The following is a 21,017-nucleotide window of genomic DNA, read 5'->3' as shown; positions in this document are numbered from 1 at the left end:
CCTACTCCTGCTCCTATTTCTTATGTTCTTATGTTCTAAGTCTGATGATAAACAGAAGTATCGTCATGTTACAATGTACATTTCATCCATTCAAAATCTATTGGGAAACAACAAGAAAACTAAGGATGTACTATCCTTCAGGGGTGCTATTCACTCCAAAGCCTGGGATTTTCCAGTCTAGTGGGTTTCACCACAGCAGATATGGTGGGCCTATCAAAGGTCCATTTATTTCGGTGAGACCTGGAGATTCCACCAGTGGGAGGGACCCGGAGAGTTCTAACCAAATTCAGATTACAACAGCAACACCAGAAACACCAACAACATAGCACAATTTGGTCCCTGAAAGTAGTAAAACTTCCGAAAGGCACTTCCTGGCCAATTGCTTGTTACAATTTCCCCAGGGGGTTGGGGATACAGTGATCCCAGTAAAAGCATCGAGCATTTGGAACAAATGTGAGAGAAAGCCCCAGAATTAACCAACTTTGAGGGGGAAAGGCAGAGAGATCAATGTTGGTTCACCTTGGAGAATTGCATTACTGATGGTCCCTGGGTCCAGGGCACTGGGGAGAGACAGATTAGGAAGAAAATAATGGTCAGAATAAAAAAGGCTTTCAAGAACAGAGAGAAGGAATTGTCTTGCTTGGGCCTTGTTTTTATGTAATACTCGACAATGTCAGAAAAGCTGTACTTCTGGGGGCAATAGCCGAGTTGCTTCCTTGCCTTGTCTATCTTGAAGGTGTGCGTGACTGAAATATTTCGAACCTGAGAAAGCAAAATAACAACATGATAAATAAGCAACAAATGTGAGGGATAGTAGCGGTAGTGTAATTTTTGAGTCAAGCCATCTGGGGCGGAAACCATGACAGAACCGTTAGTGTAACCTGAGGGGTTAAACGCTAAGACCAGCAGATGATGAAACACGCAGAAAAAGAAGAAAATAAAAACATGAGACTGGCAGGCGCTCGGGGTCTTCAGCATAGCCTGAAAGAGATTTACACCATATAAAATAAATGGGTAAGCAATTTACGGGACAATGAAAAAGAGTTAGCTGAATTGATGAGAGGTAAAACGATTTAAGCCTTAAAAGGGGTGATTGGATTAGAGTTAATGGGATGTCAACAAGGGAGGAGATCACTCAGTAAAGAGATTAAGGAGTGGTACCCAATAAAGAAAGGAGGGCTGTCCTATTGTTATCTAGGAAAAATGTATATAAACTAAGATTGTGTAAAGCAAGGTGTGTGTACCCACGGGACGGCACCCTTTCTTGCAAGATCGAATAAACCGACAGTTAGCTGAACTCATCCGTGTATTTGATTCAAGGGGGGGAATCATAAAGTGAGTATCTGACCGTTTCTCACAATTGGGGGCTCGTCCGGGATCTGGAATTATAACGGGGGTTTCCCTCGACTAGACCAAATCGATGGAATAAGACGCGTCTAGTGTATATTTACACGTAAAAACGTCGTTTTGGTCTGGGAGGAGGGGAATCTGAAACCACTCAGTTGAGATAATTCTGGACCCTGGAAATCACACGGATGACTTCTATACACTAGGACTGCTAGGACTGTGACTGAAATCTGTGAGGGGGTATACACATCATTGGAAGAAGTCGGACAACTCCGTGCACGGATCAAGGTAAGAAATTTCTCTCCCGGGAATTCGGCTGATTAAGGGTGAGAGTCATTTTCTTCCTTGACGACTTTATGGTTATGACAGTTTGATCTGAGGGCACAAATAAATTAACTTGTGTCCAAGACGACAACTGAAGACTAACCATGGGAGGTAAACCGTCCAAGAGTAAGGATGGGAAACCGGGAAATAATAATGATGAAAAGGGAATACCCCCCGACAGTCCTCTGGGGATACAGTTAGAAAATTGGGATGGGGACCGAAAGACTAAGGACTTAAAAAAGAAGGTTATGATAAAATATTGTTGTTTTGTGTGGACGAAGGAACCAATCCGGAAACCATCTGTATTGTGGCCAAAATATGGATCGGATGAGGATTGGGTCTGTCAGATATTAAATTTATATGTTAATAGTAAACAACCCTTTAACCCCGAGGAAAGTAAGTACGCTGCCTGTTGGGTGGGCGCGATGAGTAGATCGCCACAGCCAGTCTCCCTGTATCCAATGATCCCACAGAGCAGACCGGGGCAATGGGACCCTCTTGACAACCTCCCGCCGCCACCCCCTCCTGTACCAAATGTACCCCCTGCATATCAACCAAATAATAATGGGGCCCAAGGGCCCCGAGGGGATGATCTCATAAATCTTGAGAACGGCACAGGAGGCGGACCCCCAGTTGAGGGTCTGCGGAGGTCCGAGAGGTTGGTAATAAAACAGTCCCTGGAACAACAGCAGAATAATGGGGCTTCAGCGCCCGAGGTGGAAATGCACCCTCTCAGGGAGGTTCCCTTCGGACAAAGAGAGACAGGGTTCGTGGTGGTGCCTCTTAACTCGGCAGACATCCAACAACTTAGGAAGGAGTTGCCCCCTCTCCTAGAGGACCCTGTCGCGGTAGCGACACAACTTGACCAATTCCTGGGTCCAAGCATGTATACTTGGGGGGAACTCCGGGCCATAATGAGCATATTATTCAACTACGATGAAGGAGTTATGATCCGAAATAGGGCCATGGAAATTTGGGATAGGGATCACCAACAGCAAGAACAACTCAGGGGAGATCAAAAATACCCTCGAGGATCCAAATTGGAATCATAATACCCAGGAAGGGCGGACAAACATGTCGGATCTCCGGAATCTTATAATTCGGGGGATCCAGACATGTGTCCCCAAGCAGCAGAATGTGGCAAAAGCATTTGATATTAGGCAAGGAAAAGATGAATCACCCAGCACGTTCTTAGACAGACTGAGGGAGTCTGTCCGCAAATATTCAGGAATCGATCCTGATGATGAAATTGGAAAGGGAATGCTAAAAATTAATTTTGTAACGAAATCCTGGCCAGATATCCAGAGAAAACTACAAAAGATTGAGGATTGGAGTGGGAAGGACATGGCGGAATTATTGCGGGAAGCGCAGAAGGTTCTTTGTTCAGAGAGAGGTTGTAAAGGAAAAGCAGAAGGCAAAGATGATGGTGGCAGCTGTTAGGGAAGTATGTAAGTCCACCGGGATAACGGATGAAGGATATACAGTAGGTAGAGGAAGGTCAAGGGGAGGTTGGAAGGAAAGGGGGGCCAGGAGGGGCCGAGGTAGAGGACGAGGAGAATTTTACGGTGGTGACCGGCCCCGGGCGGCCGGGTGTTACCACTGTGGGAAACCGGGACACTTCAAAAGAGAGTGTCCTGAATTTAAGAAGGAACGAGAAGGGATTTATGAAATGGAATGTGAGGTTGATTAGAGGGGTCAGGGGAGAATCGGAAAAAGGACCTACCAAGAACCCCTGGTAAATTTAAAGGTGGGTCCACAAAAGGAGGATGTTACATTTTTAGTCGACACGGGGGCAGGCAGATCTTCAATCCCAATCTATCCTACAGGAGCCAATTACCAAACTAAAATGTTGAACATATCAGGAGTAAAGGGAGGGGTATTTAGGGCGAAACTATTTGAACCACAGGTACTACAATGGGAGGAAGAGGAGCTTTTAGCAGAGCTCCTCCACCTCCCTCATCTCCCCTATGGTCTGTTGGGGCGGGACCTGATAATCCGCTTCGGGCTCCGAATAAATGTAGGGGACGACGAAGACCTGGTGGTAACTATGTCATACCTTAGCGAGGACCGACTCACGGGTATAGACTCTAGAGTATGGACGGCCAAGGGAAACAGAGGGCGACTCTCGATTCAGCCTGTAAAAATTGATCTTAAGCCCCAGAGCCCCTCTGTCAAGATACGTCAGTATCCTATCTCCCGGGAAGGGAGACAGGGCCTGAAAGAAGTGATGAAAGACCTGATAAGTGATGGGCTGGTGGAACCATGTATGTCGAGATATAACTCTCCCATTTTGCCAGTCCGAAAGTCTGACGGCAGTTACAGAATGGTCCAAGACTTGAGGGAAATCAATAAGATTGTACAGGTGCGACACCCGGTGGTGCCGAACCCATACACTATACTGGGGCGGATACTCCCAGAACATGAATGGTTCAGTGTAGTGGATTTAAAGGACGCCTTCTGGGCCTGCCCGTTGGACGAGGCCAGTAGAGACTTATTCGCCTTCGAGTGGGAGGACCCTGACACGGGCAGGAAGCAGCAATACCGCTGGACAGTGCTTCCCCAGGGGTTCACTGAATCGCCAAATTTGTTTGGTCAGATTTTAGAGCAGGTATTAGAGGGACTGATCCTTTCCCCAGCCCTAAAACTCATACAGTATGTGGATGACCTCCTGTTGTCCGGACCCACAGAAGCGGAGGTCGTAGCGGGAACAAATACCCTTCTGAATTATTTGGCAGGACAGGGACTAAGGGTGAGCCAGAAGAAGCTCCAATATGCAGAAAGAGAGGTTAAGTATCTGGGACACTTGATAAGCCAGGGACAGAAGAGAATAAGTCCGGAAAGGGTGAGGGGAATAGTTGAACTGGGACTCCCGGGAACTAAGAGAGAGCTACGAATGTTTTTGGGACTCTTAGGTTATTGCCGATTATGGATAGACGATATGCCCCCCTAACCAAGGGTCTGTACCTAAAACTTGTAGAGGGGGCTCCTAACAAAATCCAGTGGGACGAGAAAGAGGAGGAACTAATTGAGACCCTGAAACAGAAATTGATGACCGCGCCAGTCTTGAGCTTGCCAGATTTCAGTAAGGCATTCAGACTCTTTGTAAATGCCAAACAGGGAACCGCCCTCGGAGTTTTAACCCAAGATTGGGGGGGAAAAAGGAAGCCAGTGGCATTCTTATCAAAGATACTGGACCCAGTTTCCCGAGGCTGGCCAGAATGTGTCCAGGCGGTGGCTGCCACGGCCAAATTGGTGGAAGAAAGTAGGAAGCTGACATTTGGGGCACCCTTGACGGTCATTACCCCCCACCAGGTTAGGACTATTTTAAATCAGAGGGCTGGAAGATGGCTGACGGACTCAAGAATCTTGAAGTATGAGGCCATTTTGCTAGATCGGGACGATCTTAAGATAGAGGTCAATTCCTGTCAGAACCCAGCTGAATTCCTCTGGAAGGGGGAAGAAGGCGAGGGACTCGAACATTGCTGTTCGGACATAATAGATCTCCAGAGTAAGGTAAGGGAGGATCTAAGGGACTCCCCTCTTCACACTGGAAAGCGATGGTATATAGATGGATCCTCCCGGGTGGTAAACGGAAAAAGGCATAATGGATACGCGATCATTAGTGAAGCTGGCTGGAATTTGGTAGAAAGGGGGCGACTGCCTAATGTCTGGTCTGCCCAGACATGTGAATTATATGCTCTACACCGGGCTCTCAAGGGCTTAGAGGGATTGATAGGGACCATCTACACCGACTCCAAGTATGCGTTCGGGGTGGTACACACTTTTGGAAAAATTTGGAAGGAAAGGGGAATGATAAATAGTAGGGGAAAAGAATTGATACATGAGGAATTGGTTACTAAAATATTAAAAGACCTGCTGGGGCCACGGGAAATTGCTGTGGTCCATGTAAAAGGACACCAGAGAGACAATGGGATAGAGACAAAGGGGAACCAGTTGGCGGACGGACAAGCAAAATTGGCAGGGACGGAGGAGGAGATAGTGGACTGCTTGGTCTGGGTGCCCCAAGTGTCTGAAGTAATAGAAACACCAGCATTTAGCGAAAAGGAAGAAGCCGAGCTAAAACCACTTGGGGGTCAGAAAGATGAAAGAGGGAAATGGACATTACCCGATGGTCGACAACTATTAAACCGACCGATGACCAGAGACATAATTAGTCATCTCCATCGGGGAGGACACTGGGGGACACAGGCGATGTGCGATGCATTTCTGCGTCAGTACGTACATCCCGGTTTATACACTGTGGCTAAGCAAGTCACGAAAGATTGTGTAATTTGTCGGAAGATAAATAAAAAAGGACTGAGACAGAATACGAAGCAAGGAGGGAGAAGCCCAGCCTATAGGCCCTTCGAGTATATCCAAGTGGATTATACCGAACTCCCCCCCATAGGGCGCCTGAAATATCTTTTGGTAATAGTGGACCACTTGACAGGGTGGGTTGAGGCGTACCCAACCGCCATAGCCTCGGCGACACAGGTTAGCAAGGTCCTTCTCGAACAAATTATCCCACGATACGGACTCCCCCGGGCCATCGATTCAGACCAGGGGAGCCAGTTTACGTCCACTGTCCTACAGAACATAGTGCGGGCAGTGGGGGTAAGCTGGGATTTCCACACCCCTTGGCATCCCCCGTCCTCGGGCAAGGTGGAAAGAATGAATCAGACTATTAAAAAACAGCTGACAAAACTCAGGACAGAGACCGGGTTGCCCTGGACCAAGTGCCTTCCCCTTGCCTTGCTGCAAATACGAACGCAGCCACGACGGGACTTGGGGGTGTCCCCATACGAAATAATGTTCGGTCTCCCCTTTAATGGGCCAAAAGGGGAACTCCCCACATTCGAGTCCCGCGATGTATTTGTGCATAAATATGTTGAGGTCCTGGGGTCTGCTCTATCTCATTTACGCCAACAGGGACTCCTGGCACAGACACCACCTCTCGAGTTTACGATACACACCATCAAGCCAGGGCATTGGGTCCTAATCAAGAACTGGAAACTCCGGACTTTAGAACCGATCTGGGATGGTCCCTACTTAGTACTTCTGACCACGGAAACGGCTATCCGCACGGCTGAGAAAGGCTGGACGCATTACACTCGAGTGAAAGGACCGGTGCCAGAACCAGCAGAAGAAGTGCCTACTCCTGGCCACCACACCGCGAAGAACTGATTGGACTTGATTTTTGATATGTCAATTTGGGCAATATACGGCAATAGCGGGATGTTACTAATAATATGTTTACTCTATGGGGGCACAGGTGCTGGGCAGGCGGCCCAAGTGTACTCCCTTACTATAATCCAATCACCCCAGGCACAGGTAATTGAGATCGACCTCTGTCGAATGGTACCCTGCAAAGACGACCTTACGGGGCAGAAGAGATACCAGGGGAGGGAAATAGAATTACTTGTCTTCGATAAGAACCCAAAGTGTACTAAGAATGAACAGGGGAAAGTAGAATCTTGTCAAGTAGGGGGGTTAAATGAAGACGTTAAGTTAAGGATTCGCGAGAAAGTATCACTGGTTCCACGGAAGATCTTTCCCAGAGACTGTAAGCTAAACCAATGTAACCCCCTCTACCTCACCATAAAAAAGTCAGACGACGGTGGGACAGAGGGCCTCGACGGACAAGTTTTTGGGGTCAAGATCAAGGAACACACAGGGAGGGTGGGGGCGGCCCTGTGTTGTGTGCGGGTTACAGTCAAAAATGCCGAAACCAGGAACTCCTCCGCCCCTAGCCGGGGAGTCTCGGGAGAAGTCAGGGTAGTGGAGGTAAAGGATTTAAGAGAGACCATTGAAATAGAAACGGGATTCAGGGAAGCGAACACCTGGATAGAATGGGTCAAATATACAGTACAAAGTGTCGGAAAAGGTAACTGTTATGCGTGCACCAGTAGCCGGCCAACTCCCCAGGTGGTCCCATTCCCGCTGGGATGGGATAAAGAACCAGCTGAAATGGAGTGTATGGTGAAACTGTATCAAAACAGAGGCGCTTGGGGAGACCCCACTTGTCGCTCCTTGAGCCTGACATTTCCCCCAATCAAACTGAACAGGGCGTCTCAACCCCCCCCTTTTTCCGGAGTAACGGGGATACATCACACCTGTATCACCCGGACTGGGGATGGATTGGACAGGGAAGTGGGAAGCTTCGATAGGTGTGGAACAGTTAAGGAAGTCAGCGACACCACCGAGGGAGGAAACTACTCCCAAATCCAGGTACCTAGAGCTGATCTATGGTGGTACTGTGGAGGGAGGACTTTGAGACCCATTTTACCTCAGAAATGGAAGGGCACTTGTGCACTTATCCAATTGGCCGTACCCTTTACCCTGGCATTCGAACATCAGGGACCCCGTGGAAAAGAACGAGGGAAAAGGAGCCTCCCGGGTTCTTTTGATGAACGAATATATTTGGACGCCATAGGGGTCCCTAGGGGGGTCCCTGATGAGTACAAAGCCAGGAGCCAGATAGCAGCAGGATTTGAATCCCTGTTCTGGTGGGTGACTGTCAACAAGAATGTAGATTGGATCAACTATATCTATTATAATCAACAGAGGTTTGTTAATTATACCCGAAATGCGATAAGCGGGATAGTGGAACAATTGGACGCAACCAGCAGAATGGCCTGGGAAAACAGGCTAGCCCTGGACATGATTCTAGCAGAGAAAGGGGGGGTATGCGTCATGATAGGAACTGAATGCTGCACCTTTATCCCAAATAACACAGCTCCCGATGGGTCAATTACCCGAGCCCTCGAAGGGCTAACGACCCTAGCTAATGAACTAGCTGAGAACTTGGGTACAGACCTAGATCTCACTGGGTGGTTGGAAGCTTGGTTCGGCAAATGGAAAGGAGTAGTAATGTCCGTCCTTGTCTCTTTCATGGTAACGGCAGGGGTATTGGCCGCCCTAGGGTGTTGTATCATCCCTTGTGTTCGGGGGTTGGCTCAGCGGCTAATCGAAACAGCCCTGACTAGGGGGGATGTCCTGAATGGAAAAGTGATAAATATGAATTTAGAGACGGAAGAGAGGATAAGCCTCTTAGGCGATAAAACTCTGGATGAACAGGCCCTCGACCTGCTGGAACGCCTGGAACACCAGAAGAATGTCAAAAATTACAAAGCGTAAGAAAAACAGGGGGGATTGTGAGGGATAGTAGCGGTAGTGTAATTTTTGAGTCAAGCCATCTGGGGCGGAAACCATGACAGAACCGTTAGTGTAACCTGAGGGGTTAAACGCTAAGACCAGCAGATGATGAAACACGCAGAAAAAGAAGAAAATAAAAACATGAGACTGGCAGGCGCTTGGGGTCTTCAGCATAGCCTGAAAGAGATTTACACCATATAAAATAAATGGGTAAGCAATTTACGGGACAATGAAAAAGAGTTAGCTGAATTGATGAGAGGTAAAACGATTTAAGCCTTAAAAGGGGTGATTGGATTAGAGTTAATGGGATGTCAACAAGGGAGGAGATCACTCAGTAAAGAGATTAAGGAGTGGTACCCAATAAAGAAAGGAGGGCTGTCCTATTGTTATCTAGGAAAAATGTATATAAACTAAGATTGTGTAAAGCAAGGTGTGTGTACCCACGGGACGGCACCCTTTCTTGCAAGATCGAATAAACCGACAGTTAGCTGAACTCATCCGTGTATTTGATTCAAGGGGGGGAATCATAAAGTGAGTATCTGACCGTTTCTCACACAAACATGTTGCTTCCCTTGATCATGGCATCATTGAGCACAGAACGAGGCCATTCAGCCCATTATACCCACGACGGTTACAATAACCGTTGGTTTTTACCTCATTCCTGGTAAGCAGTGGTGAGATTTCTACAATTGGTCTTAGTGCTGTATGGAGATATTCCATCGTTACAGCTGCAAAACAAAAGGGTGCCAGTATAAATACTGAGTTGTAATGAAGGTGTTTAAAGATGATACATAATAGGTTTGGTCTATTTGCAGCTCCAGTCCCAAACCAATGTGTTGGTCCCTAACTGCTCTCTTAAAGGAGCTAGACTTGCCAACCCTGGTTGGAAAAATCCTTCGAGGTTTCACGACCTCTCTCCTCCAACTGCCTCCAAACTCAGTTTATCCTTCTCTGATATTTTTATAATTAATAAACAAAAATTATGTACAATAATTTTTTAAAAATGCCCCAAGGATAGAGTGGTATGGTGGCACAGTGGTTAGCACTGCTGCCTCACATCTCCAGGGACCCAGGTTCGATTCCCAGCCTTGGGTGACTGTCTGTGTGGAGTTTGCACATATTCCCTGTGTTTGCGTGGGTTTCCTCCGGGTGCTCTGGTTTCCTGCCATAGTCCAAAGATGTGAGGATTAGGTGGATTGGCCATGCTAAATTGCCCTTTAGTGTCCCAAGATGTGTGAGTTAGGGGGAATTAGCCAGGGTAAATGTGTGGGGTTATGAGGATAGGATGAAGGAGAGGGCCTGGGTGGGATACTCTGTCAGAAAGCCAGTGCAGTCCTCGATGGGCTGAATGGCCTCTTCTGCACTGTCAGGATTCTATGATTTAATTTTCCCAGGACGCTTGCAATAATCTCCAGGAGAATAATCTTTAATTCCTTGAAACTCCAAGGTCAGTGCTGGATGGTTGGCAACCCTGGGACTAGGCTGAGCCAAAGATTCCATTTCAACGAAACACCAAAGGGTCAGGAAGTGGCAGATCACCATCATGCTCTCAGGCTGGCCATACGTGCCAGCCTTGCCAATGACAACCACACCCCGAGAATTCGTTCCAACAAAAAACACATTACCTGATGTGAGAGCAAAATGAATGAATTTGTGATGGGTTTCCTGCTAACCCATTATGAACAGGTTGGCATGGCAAGGGCCAGAGCAACAATTGCCTGGTCTCTGAGCTGTGAGGAGACAAGAGCTTGAATGGGAGGCAATGGATGGAATAAAACCTGAGGTGGAAATATATAAAATTCACAAACACATGCGTGAAAAGTACAAAGTGATGTGTTACAGAACCAAACAATGAAAGATTTAAAAAGCGAAGTTACCTGCTATGTAAATGAGATGGACAGGCACATGTAGCCAGGGTTTGTAGCCCAACTTTACAAACTAGCGGAGACAAATAAATGAGGCATGAGTTTACAGACACGGTGATTTAAAACACTCACTTTCAATTTGTTAAAAGCATTAGGAACAGGAGGAGGCTGTTCATCCCCCCAAGCCTGTTCCACCATTCCATGAGATCAGGGCTGATTTGTATTTTATCCCTTTGTTTAAAAAGGGCTGCAGGGAAAAGCCTGGGAACTACAGGCCAGTGAGCCTCACATTTGTAATGGGTAAATTGTTGGAAGGTATTTTGAGAGACAGGACCTCCAGACATTTACAAATGCAAGTATTGATAAGGGACAGTCAGCATGGCTTTGTGAGTGGAAAATCATGTCTCACAAATTTAATTGAGTTTCTTGAAGGGGTAACCAAGAAGGTAGATGAGGGCAGTGCAGTTGATGTTGTCTACATGGACTTTAGCAAGGCCTTTGACAAGGTACCACATGGTATGTTGTTGCATAAAGTTAAATCTCACGGGATCCAGAACCACGTATCTAAATGGATACAAAATTGGCTTCTTGATAGGAGCCAGAAGGTTGTTGTAGGGGGTTGTTTTTTCAAACTGGAGGCCTGTGACCAGCGCTGTGCCTCAGGGATCAGTGCTGGATCCACTGTTGTTTGTCATTTATATTAATGATTTGGATGAGAATCTAGGAGGCATGGTTAGTAAGTTTGCAGATGAGGCCAAGATTGGTGGTATAGTGGACAGTGAAGAAAGTTATCTCCAATTGCATGGGAGCTTGATCAATTGGGCCAGTGGGCTGACGAATGGCAGATGGAGTTTAATTTAGACAAATGCGAGGTGATGCATTTTGGTAGATTGAACCAGGGTAGGACTTACTCAGTTAATGGTAGGGTGTTGGGGAGAGTTACAAAACAAAGAGATCTAGGGGTACATACTCACAGCTCTTTGAAAGTGGAGCCACAGGTGGACAGAGTGGTGAAGAAGGCATTCAGCATGCTTGGTTTCAAAACATTGAATTCAGGAATTGGAATGTCTTGTTGAAGTTGTACAAGACATTGGTAAGGCCACACTTGGAATACTGTGTACAGTTCTGGTCACTGTATTATAGAAAGGATATTATTAATCTAGAAAGAGTGCAAAAAAGAATTACTAGGATGCTACTGGGACTTGATGGATTGAGTTATAAGGAGAGGCTGGACAGACTGGGACATTTTTCTCTAGAGCGTAGAAGACTGAGGGGTGATCTTATAGAGGTCTATAAAATAATGAGGGGCGGAGGTCAGCTAGAAAGACAATATCTTTTCCCAAAGATAGGGGAGTCTAAAACTAGAGGGCATAAGTTTAAGGTGAGAGGCGAGAGATACAAAAGTGTGTAGAGGGGCAATTTTTTCACACAGAGGGTGGTGAGTGTCTAGAAGCTGCCAGAGGTAGTACTAAAGGAGGGTACAATTTTGTTTTTTTAAAAAAGCATTTAGATAGTTACATGGGTACAATGGGTATAGAGGGATATGGGCCAAATGCGGGCAACTGGAATTAGCTTAGGGGTTTAAAAAAAAAGGGCAGCATGGACAAGTTGGGCCGAAGGGCCTGTTTCCATGCTGTAAACCTCTATGAATCTATAACTCAAACAACAAACCTTAGAGCCAACAAAAATCTACCTATCTCAGTTTTGAAATTTTCAGTTCACCCTCCAATCACAACAGCTTTTTGGAGAGAGTTCCAGTTTTCCATTCTCCTCAGTGTGAATACTTCCTGACGTAACAGCCTGGCTCAAATTTTAAAGTTGTGCTTCCTTGTTCTCGATGCTCCCTCAACCAGAGAAAATAATCTTTTGCTATCTATCCCGACCAGTTCCTCAATCATTTGTAAAACCTCAATTAGATCACCTCTTAATCCAAAGTATCTCAACATGGGAGATGCAGAACCAGCCTTCTCCCTGCACTCCTGCCCTCTGCCTGGGCCCCACTCTCTCCCTCCCTGCACTCCTGCTCTCTCCCTGGGCTCCTGCTGTCTCCCTGGGCTCTCTCCCTCCCTACACTCCTGCTCCCTCCCTGGGCCTTTGTAGCCTCCCTGGGCTCCTGCTCTCTCCCTGGGCTCCTGCTGTCTCCCTGGGCTCTCTCCCTCCCTACACTCCTGCTCCCTCCCTGGGCCTTTGTAGCCTCCCTGGGCTCCTGCTCTCTCCCTGGGCTCCTGCTCCCTCCCTGCACTCCTGCTCCCTCCCTGGGCTTTTGTTGTCTCCCTGAGCTCCTGCAAATTCCCTATGCTCCTACTTTCTCCCTGGATTCTCTCAAAACCATCAGCAGAACATTTCTTACAAGTAGCACCTTCTGTATTATGGATATTATATAGTACTATGATACATTTGGTCCTTCAACCAAAAATATTTGAGAATCTTCAATATGCAAGCCTAGTCTACCCAACCTTTCCTCATAATTTAACCCCTTTTAGTCCTGGTGGAGTACAGTTCAAGCAGTACCTGACCAAAATGCTGAAGGTAAGCGGGTGATACAGGGATATAACTGTTCTTAGGATTCTCTGTAAGCAGTGAACAAACACAAGGAGACAGATTAAGACATGGGCCCAGATCCTTCATCCAAGCTGAGCTTGATCACAGCTTCTATACCCCAAATACCCGCTCTATTAGAATCTGCAGCACAGAAATAGGCCATTTGGCCTTTAAAGCCTGTGCTAATTCTTTGAAAGAGGTGTCCAATCTAGTCCCACACACCACCTTCCCCCCCATGATGGCACAGTGGTTAGCACTGCTGCCTCACAGGGGCCCAGGTTTAATTCCCAACTTGGGTCACTATCTGTGTGGAGTCTGCACGCTCTCCCCATGTCCATGTGGGTTTCCTCCGGGTGCTTCAGTTTCTTCCCACAGTCTAAGGGACTGGCTGGTTAGATGCATTAGACATGCTAAATTCTCCCTCAGTGTACCCAAACAGACACCAGAATGTGGTGACTAGGGGATTTTCACAGTAACTTCATTGCAGTGTTAATGTAAGCCTACTTGTGATTACTAAATAAACTTTCTAAATCCACTTGAAAATGAGTTCTCTTCAAGTCAAATTGTCTTTTGAAAATCCCTATGGAATCTGAATCCTTCACACTTGCGGATGGCACATTCAGGATCTTAACAACGTTTTGTGGTAAAAAAAATTCTCATTCCTCCTCAGTTCTGTTGACAATTATTTTAAATCAATGAGCTTCAGTAACCAAATCCACTTTCCAGAGGAAACTGTTTATCCCATTTTCTCTATCAAGCCACTTCAATTTTGAATTCCTCTGGAAGATCTCATTTACCTTCCTCTGCTCTCGGGAGAATAATCAAGATTCTCCAACCACTCCATATAACTGAAGTTCCTCTTCCCCAGTATCATCCTGGTAAACCTTTTACTATCCTTGCGGTGCCCAGAATTGAACACAATACTCCAACTGAGGCCTAACCAGCGATTTCATAAGATCATAAGATATAGGAGCAGAATTAGGCCATTCGGCCCATTGAGTCTGTTCTACCATTCAATCACAGCTGACAAGTTTCTCAACCCCATTCTCCCGCCTTTTCCCCATAATCTTTGATCCCCTTACCAATCAAGAACCTTTCTATTTCTGTCTTAAATACACTCAAAGACCCAGCCTCCACAGCCTTCTGTGGCAATGAATCCCATAGATTCACCACCCTCTGGCTGAAGAAATTCCTCCTCATCTCCATTCTAAAGAGTTGTCACTTTATTCTGAGGCTGTGTCCTTGGACCCTAGTCTCTTCTATTAATCTGTAACGATTCAGTGTGACTTTATTTTTGTATTCAGTGCCCCTATTTACAAAGCCAAGTTTCCGGACAATTTATTAACTATCTCATCAACTTGTACTGCCATCTTCAAGGAATTATAAATATGTGTCTAATCTTGCACCCCCCTCATAATAGGACCATTTAGATTACACTGCCTGTCAACATTGTCCCTTCCAAAGTGGATCACTTCTCAGATTTTTTTAAATATTAGTTCATGAGATGTAGGTGTCACTCACAAAGCCAGCATTTATTGCCTATCACCAGTTGCCCTTTGAGAAGGTGGTGGTGAGCTGCCGCAGCCTATGTGGTGTAGGTACACCCACAGTGCTGTCAGGAAGGGAGTTCCAGGTTTTTGACCCAGTGACAGTGAAGGAACGGCGATATGGCTCCAAGTCTGGATGGGGTGTAGTCTGGAGGGGAGTTTGTGGGTGATGATGTTCTCCTGTGTCCGCTACTCTTTGTGGTAAATGATGTAGGTTTGGAAGATATCATTAAAGGAGACTTGGCAAGTTGCTATAGTGCAGATGTGGATGAGGCTGATCCTTCAGCACAGTACTGAATCAGTGCTGCACTGTCGGAGGTGCCATCCTTTGAAAGAATGTCTTTTGATTTGATTTATTACTGTCATATGTATTAGCATACAGTGAAAAGTGTCGTTTGTTGTGTGCTATAGACAAAACATGCTGTTCATGGAGCACGTAGAGGAGAAGGAAAGGAGATAATGCAGAATATAGTGTTACAGTCATAGCTAGGGTGTAGAAAAAGATCAACTTAGTATAAGGTAGGTCCATTCAAAAGCCTGATAGCAACAGGGATGAAGTTGTTCTTAAGTCGGTTGGCACGTGACCTCAGACTTTTGTATCCTTTTCTCAATAGAAGAAGGTGGAAGAGAGAATGTCCAGGGTGCATGGCGTCCTTAATTATGCTGGCTGCTTTTCCGAGGTAGCGGGAAGTGAAGACAGAGTCAATGTCAAAGTGCAGGTGGAAGTTAAATGATACATTGTGAAGACCAGCAGAGGGGTTCACCCAGTATACTGGCCAACATTCATTCCTCAATCAACACCAGCAGAAATTAAGGCTGATAAACTGGCCATTTATCTCATTGTTGCTGTGGGATCTTGCTGTGTGTAAAATGGCTGCCACATTCACCTGCACAACAACAGTGACTGAGCTTCAAAAAGTTATTTGAAACACTTTGTAACATATTTGAAAGTTTGATTTGTTCTTATTTAAATTAATTGTTGAAATAATATTTTGAAATATTTGTACAAGTATTTAAAAAAAACCTACCAGTGGAGATAACCAGTCAAATACATTTACAGCTTCACCATCGTTGATGTAGTAAACTTGGCCACTCTGTAAATAAGGCAATAAATCTAGCTGCATTACAACACCAAACAAGCTTTTAAATGACTGAGTTCCCCCTGATTTTGTCTGAGTCATACACAATAATGGATTTTTCCAATCAAGCCTAGACAGATCTACACCATAGTCAAACTCAAAGAAAGATTTGCATTTATATAGCATCTTTCACAACCTGAGCACATTCCAAACTGCTTTACAGTGAAATACTTTTTGAAATGTAGTTATTGTTGTAATGCAGGAAGCACTGGAACTAATTTGCACACAGATAACCTGTTTTGGTAATGTTAAATGAGGGACAGGCATTGGCCGAGAGCACCATGACAACTCCCCTGCTCTTCTTCAAACTAGCACCCTGGGATCTCTTCAAGTCCACCTGAAAGATGGCACCTCTAACAGTGTAGCATGTACTCACGCATTGCAAGTGCTGGGGTAGATTTTGTGCCTGGACCCACAACCTTTAACTCATATGAGCATCCTAGCAGCTAAGCCATAGCTGAAACTGACTCTCATGTCAATCCTGTCTCAACTTTCTGTTGATCCCACCTGAAGATCTCTTAGACAAAAGAAAGTACTGGAAACACTCAGCAGGTACAACATCATCTGGAGAAAGAGAAACAGAGTTAATCTTTCACCAGAAAGATTGTAGACCTGCTGTTTTTCTCTCTCCACATACTGCCAGGCCTGCAGAGTATTTCCAGCATCCTCAGATTTTATTTCAGATTTCCAGCAAACGCAGTATTTTATCTTTTTTGAGATGTCTTTATTCTCATTGACCTCACTGTTACATCAATGTTCTCACAACAATGTTCTCATTATTAAAGCCTGCTTCAAGCAACCTTCAAGTAGGGCAGCATGGTAGCACACTGGTTAGCATGCTGCTTCACAATGCCAGGACCCAGGTTTGATTCCTGCCTTGGGTCACAGTCTGTGTGGAGTCTGCATGTTCTCCCCGTGTCTGTGTGGGTTTCCTCTAGGTGCTCTGGTTTCCTCCCACATTCTGAAAGATGTGTCGGTTAGGTGCATTGACCCAAACAGGTGCAGGAGTGTTGGGAATTTCACAGTAACTTCATTGCAGTGTTACCTCACTTGTGACTAATAAATAAACTTTAAAAAAAAAGCTCTGTAACATCCTCTCTCTCAACCTAACTGAAATCTTTGTCCACACTTTTCTTTCTTCCAGGCTGGACTATTCCAATGCTTTCCTTACATCTTCCGCCCCCTGTAAAAATGAGCTCATCCAAAATTCTGTCATCCCATTACTAACTTGCACCAAATCCATCGCTCATCGCCCCCTGTGATTGGCTCTCAATTTGGAATTGCCTTGATTGTAATATTCTCTTCCTTGTGTTCAAATCTCTTAGTGACCTCCCTTTCCCCCTTCACCTCCATGTAAACTCTTACCATCTGACAACCTTCGCTATTTGCTCTCCTCCAATGATCATAGAATCCCTACAGTGCAGAAAGAGGCCTTACGGCCCATCATGTCTGTACCGATCACAACCCTTCTCAGCCCCTATTCCTGTAACCCCATGGATTTACCCTGCTAATCCCGCTGACACTAAGTGGCAATTTAGCATGGCCAATCAACCTAACCTGCACATCTTTGGACTGCGGGAGGAAACTGGAACACCCAGAGGAAACCCATGCAGACACGAGGAAAATGTGCAAACTCCACACAGAGAGTGACCTGAACCAGGAATCAAGTGTGACTCCCTGGCACTGTGAGGCAGCTGTGCTAACCACTGATGGTTTCTAGTGCACCTCCTGATTTTACTCACCCAAGCACTGGCAGACATGCCTGCAACTGTTTTACCTTTAGCCCCATTAACTTGCCCAACACCACCTCTTTCGTGTTAATGATAGTTTCTAGGTTCTCTCCTGCCATAGCCTTCCTCTCATTAAATGGTGCCCTTGCCAGCAACGCCCACATCCCATGAAAGAATATTTCAAAGTCAGTTGCTGGCAAGGGCACCATTTAATGACAGGAAGGCTATGGCAGGTGAAAACCTAGAAACAATCATTAACACAAAAGGGGTAGTGTTGGGCAAGTTAATGGGGCTAAAGGTAGACAAGTCTCCTGGTGCTGATGGAATGCATCCCAGGTACTAAAAGAGATGGCGGGAGAAATAGCAAATGCACTAGTGGTAATTTACCAAAATTCACTGGACTTTGGGATGGTTCCCGCAGATTGGAAAACAGCAAATGTGATGCCACTGTTTAAAAAAGGAGATAGACAAAAGGCAGGTAACTATAGGCTGGTTAGCTTAACTTCTGTAGTAGGAAAAATGCTTGAATCTATCATCAAGGAAGAAATTGCTCGACATCTGGATATAAATTGTCCCATTGGTAAAACGCAGCACGGGTTCATGAAGGGTATGACTAATTTGGTGGAATTCTTTGAGAACATTACATGTGCAGTGGGCAATGGGGAACCTGTGGATGTGGTGTATTTGGATTTTCAGGGGGCATTTGACAAGATGCCACACCAAAGACTGCTACATAAGATAAAAGCACATAGTGTTACGGGTAATGTATTGGCATGGATAGAGGATTGATTAACGAAGAAAGCAAAGACTGGGGGTAAATGGGTTGGCGATCAGTGACTAGTGGTACACCTCAGGGATCGGTGTTGGGACTGCAATTGTTTACGATTTACATAGATGATTTGGAGTTGGGGACCAAAATTCACAGATGACACTAAGGTGGGTGGAAGAGCAAAGTGTGCAGAGGACACTGAAAGTCTGCAAAGGCGGCGCGGGCTTGTTGGGCCAAAGGGCCTGTTTCCCAGGCTGTTTTTGTTCTTTGTTCTTTGATATAAATAATCTAAATGAGTGGGCGAGTGTCTGGCAGATGGAGTACAATGTTGGTAAACTTGAGGTCATCCATTTTAGTAAGAATAATAGCAAAATGGACTATTATTTAAATGGTAAAAAATTGCTGTGCAGAAGGACCTGGGTGTCCTTGTGCAGGAATCTTAAGGAGTTGGTTAGCAGGTACAGCAGATAATTAAAAAGGCAAATGGAATTTTGTCCTTCATTGCCAGAGGGATGGAGTTTAAAAACAGTGAGGTTATGTTGCAGCTGTATAAGGTGCTGGTGAGGTCACACCTGGAGCACTGTGTACAGTTTTGGTCTCCTTACTCGAGAAGGATATACTGGCAACTGGAGGAGGTGCAGAGGAGATTCACTAGGTTGATTCCGGAGTTGAGAGTGTTGGCTTATGAGGAGAGACTGAGTAGACTGGAGCTATACTCATTGGAATGCAGAAGAATGAGGGGAGGTCTTATAGAAACATATAAGATTATGAAGGGAATAGATAAGATTCCCTTATCTAGCCACAAAATAAGGGGAAGCAGATTTAGGACTAAGTTGAGGAGGAACTTCTTCACAGAAAGGGTTGTGAATCTGTGGAATTCCCTGCCCGGTGAAGCAGTTGAGGCTACCTCATTGAATGTTTTTAAGGCAAAGATAGATAAATTTTTGAACAGTAAAGAAATTAAGGGTTATGGTGAACTGGTGGGTAAGTGGAGCTGAGTCCACGACAGATCAGCCATGATCTTATTGAATGGCAGAGCAGGCTCGAGGGGCCAGATGGCCTACTCCTGCTCCTAGTTCTTGTGTTCTTATTTGTTGCTCATCCCTAACTGTCCTTGAACTGAATGGCTTGCTAGGCCATTTCAGACAGTATTTAAGAGTCAACTACATTGCTATGGGTCTGGAGCCACATGTAGGCCAGACTGGGTAAAGATTTCCTTCCCTAAAGGACATTGGTGAACCAGATAGGGTTTTTACAAAAAATAGACTTTTTACTCCAGAATTTTATTGAAATCATTTGCCCTGATGGATTTAAACTGGGTCCTAGCGCATACCCTTGGTTTCTGGATTAGTCGTCCAGTGACAATATTATTATGCCATCGTCTCCCTTAACTGTTGAGGTCCTAAGCACTGCAATTCCCTCCCTAAACATCTACCTCTCTCCTTTAAGATGCTTCTTAAACCCAACGTCCTTGACAAAAGCTTTTGATCACCTGTCCTAACATCTCTTTATATAGCTCACTGTCAAATCCTGTCTGATTTATGTGACTCTGAAGTACCTTAGGACATTTTACTATCTGAAAGTTGCTATATAAATGCAATGTGTATTGTAGATTAATCCATCAAATCAATCAATTTCAAGGATTGCTCCAGCCCACAATTTCAGAGAATTATGATCCCACCCAGTGCATCCCCTGCCGGAATAGACCTGCCACTTACCGCGATGTAGCCTTTGGCAGCTGTGAGTGCCTCCGCAGCGAGAATATGAGCTTGCACCAGGTTGTCAACGTGGACCCAGTTCATCTTGGCATCAGGATTTCCAAAAATGAAACTGAACAGCCGTCGATCAATGTTGACCTGCAATCACCAGGGTACAGATTGGAAATTGGAAGGGGATGGGTCAGCAGTCAGCTGTAATCACCATCCATATTTAATATTGAAGCATTGCTCAAACTGTCTAATGTGGCTTCCCTATTCCCAGAAGCTCACTATGTCCTCACCAAACTTCTGTTTTCATTGTTATGTGTCGGTTGTGGCTCACTGGGAAGCAAAGAGGACTGTGGCTCGGGCAGTGGTTGGAGCACTTAATCCTGGCTGACCATCCTGGATACTACATGGTCTGAACTCCCCTCTTTCAGATGAGACATTAAATCCAATCAGCCTGAAGTTAGCTAAAGATGTTACAACTCTCTTTTAAAGAAAGGGGAGTTCTGTCAGTGTGGGGAAAAAAAAAGATCTCAAGGTGGATGCTCAACCATGGTCATATGGCATGCAGGAACAGGCTCAATGGGCTGAATGGCCTTCTCCTGCCCTTATCTCCTAACTGCTTTGTAAGTTTATTTATTAGTCACAAGGAGGCTTACATTAACACTGCAACGCAGTTACTGTGAAAGTCCCCTAATCTCAGCTGTCTGTGACCAATATTTATCCCTCATTCAACATTCTTGATTTCCCTCCACAGAGCCTAGCTACGATCTTGAGATTATTCCTCCTCGTCCTTAACTTCATCCTTGAGTAAATCTATCTCCAACAGCCCCAACACCATTCACCACTGAGAGAATACCAGCCTAGTTTATGTGATCTGGCCTCATAGTTTAATCC

General features: G+C 45.5%; 1 protein-coding gene across 1 annotated transcript in view; it reads right to left on the bottom strand.

Moving 5' to 3' along the window:
- Nucleotides 1–504: 504 nt before the first annotated feature.
- sdr42e2 (short chain dehydrogenase/reductase family 42E, member 2) overlaps nucleotides 505–21,017 on the bottom strand; it is a 41,127-nt gene continuing 20,614 nt past the window's right edge. The window contains exons 7-11 of the mRNA XM_080206180.1: nucleotides 20,136–20,273; nucleotides 15,808–15,873; nucleotides 10,704–10,764; nucleotides 9,481–9,554; nucleotides 505–762 (exon numbers count right to left, since the gene is read on the bottom strand). Of these exons, the coding sequence (XP_080062306.1) occupies nucleotides 505–762; nucleotides 9,481–9,554; nucleotides 10,704–10,764; nucleotides 15,808–15,873; nucleotides 20,136–20,273 (597 nt within the window). The remainder of the gene's footprint in view (nucleotides 763–9,480; nucleotides 9,555–10,703; nucleotides 10,765–15,807; nucleotides 15,874–20,135; nucleotides 20,274–21,017) is intronic.

The sequence above is a fragment of the Carcharhinus amblyrhynchos genome, chromosome 18 (assembly GCF_965287045.1).
Source record: "Carcharhinus amblyrhynchos chromosome 18, sCarAmb.v2.hapA, whole genome shotgun sequence".
Lineage (NCBI taxonomy): Eukaryota > Metazoa > Chordata > Chondrichthyes > Carcharhiniformes > Carcharhinidae > Carcharhinus > Carcharhinus amblyrhynchos.
This window is presented reverse-complemented; position numbering and strand designations above follow the sequence as displayed.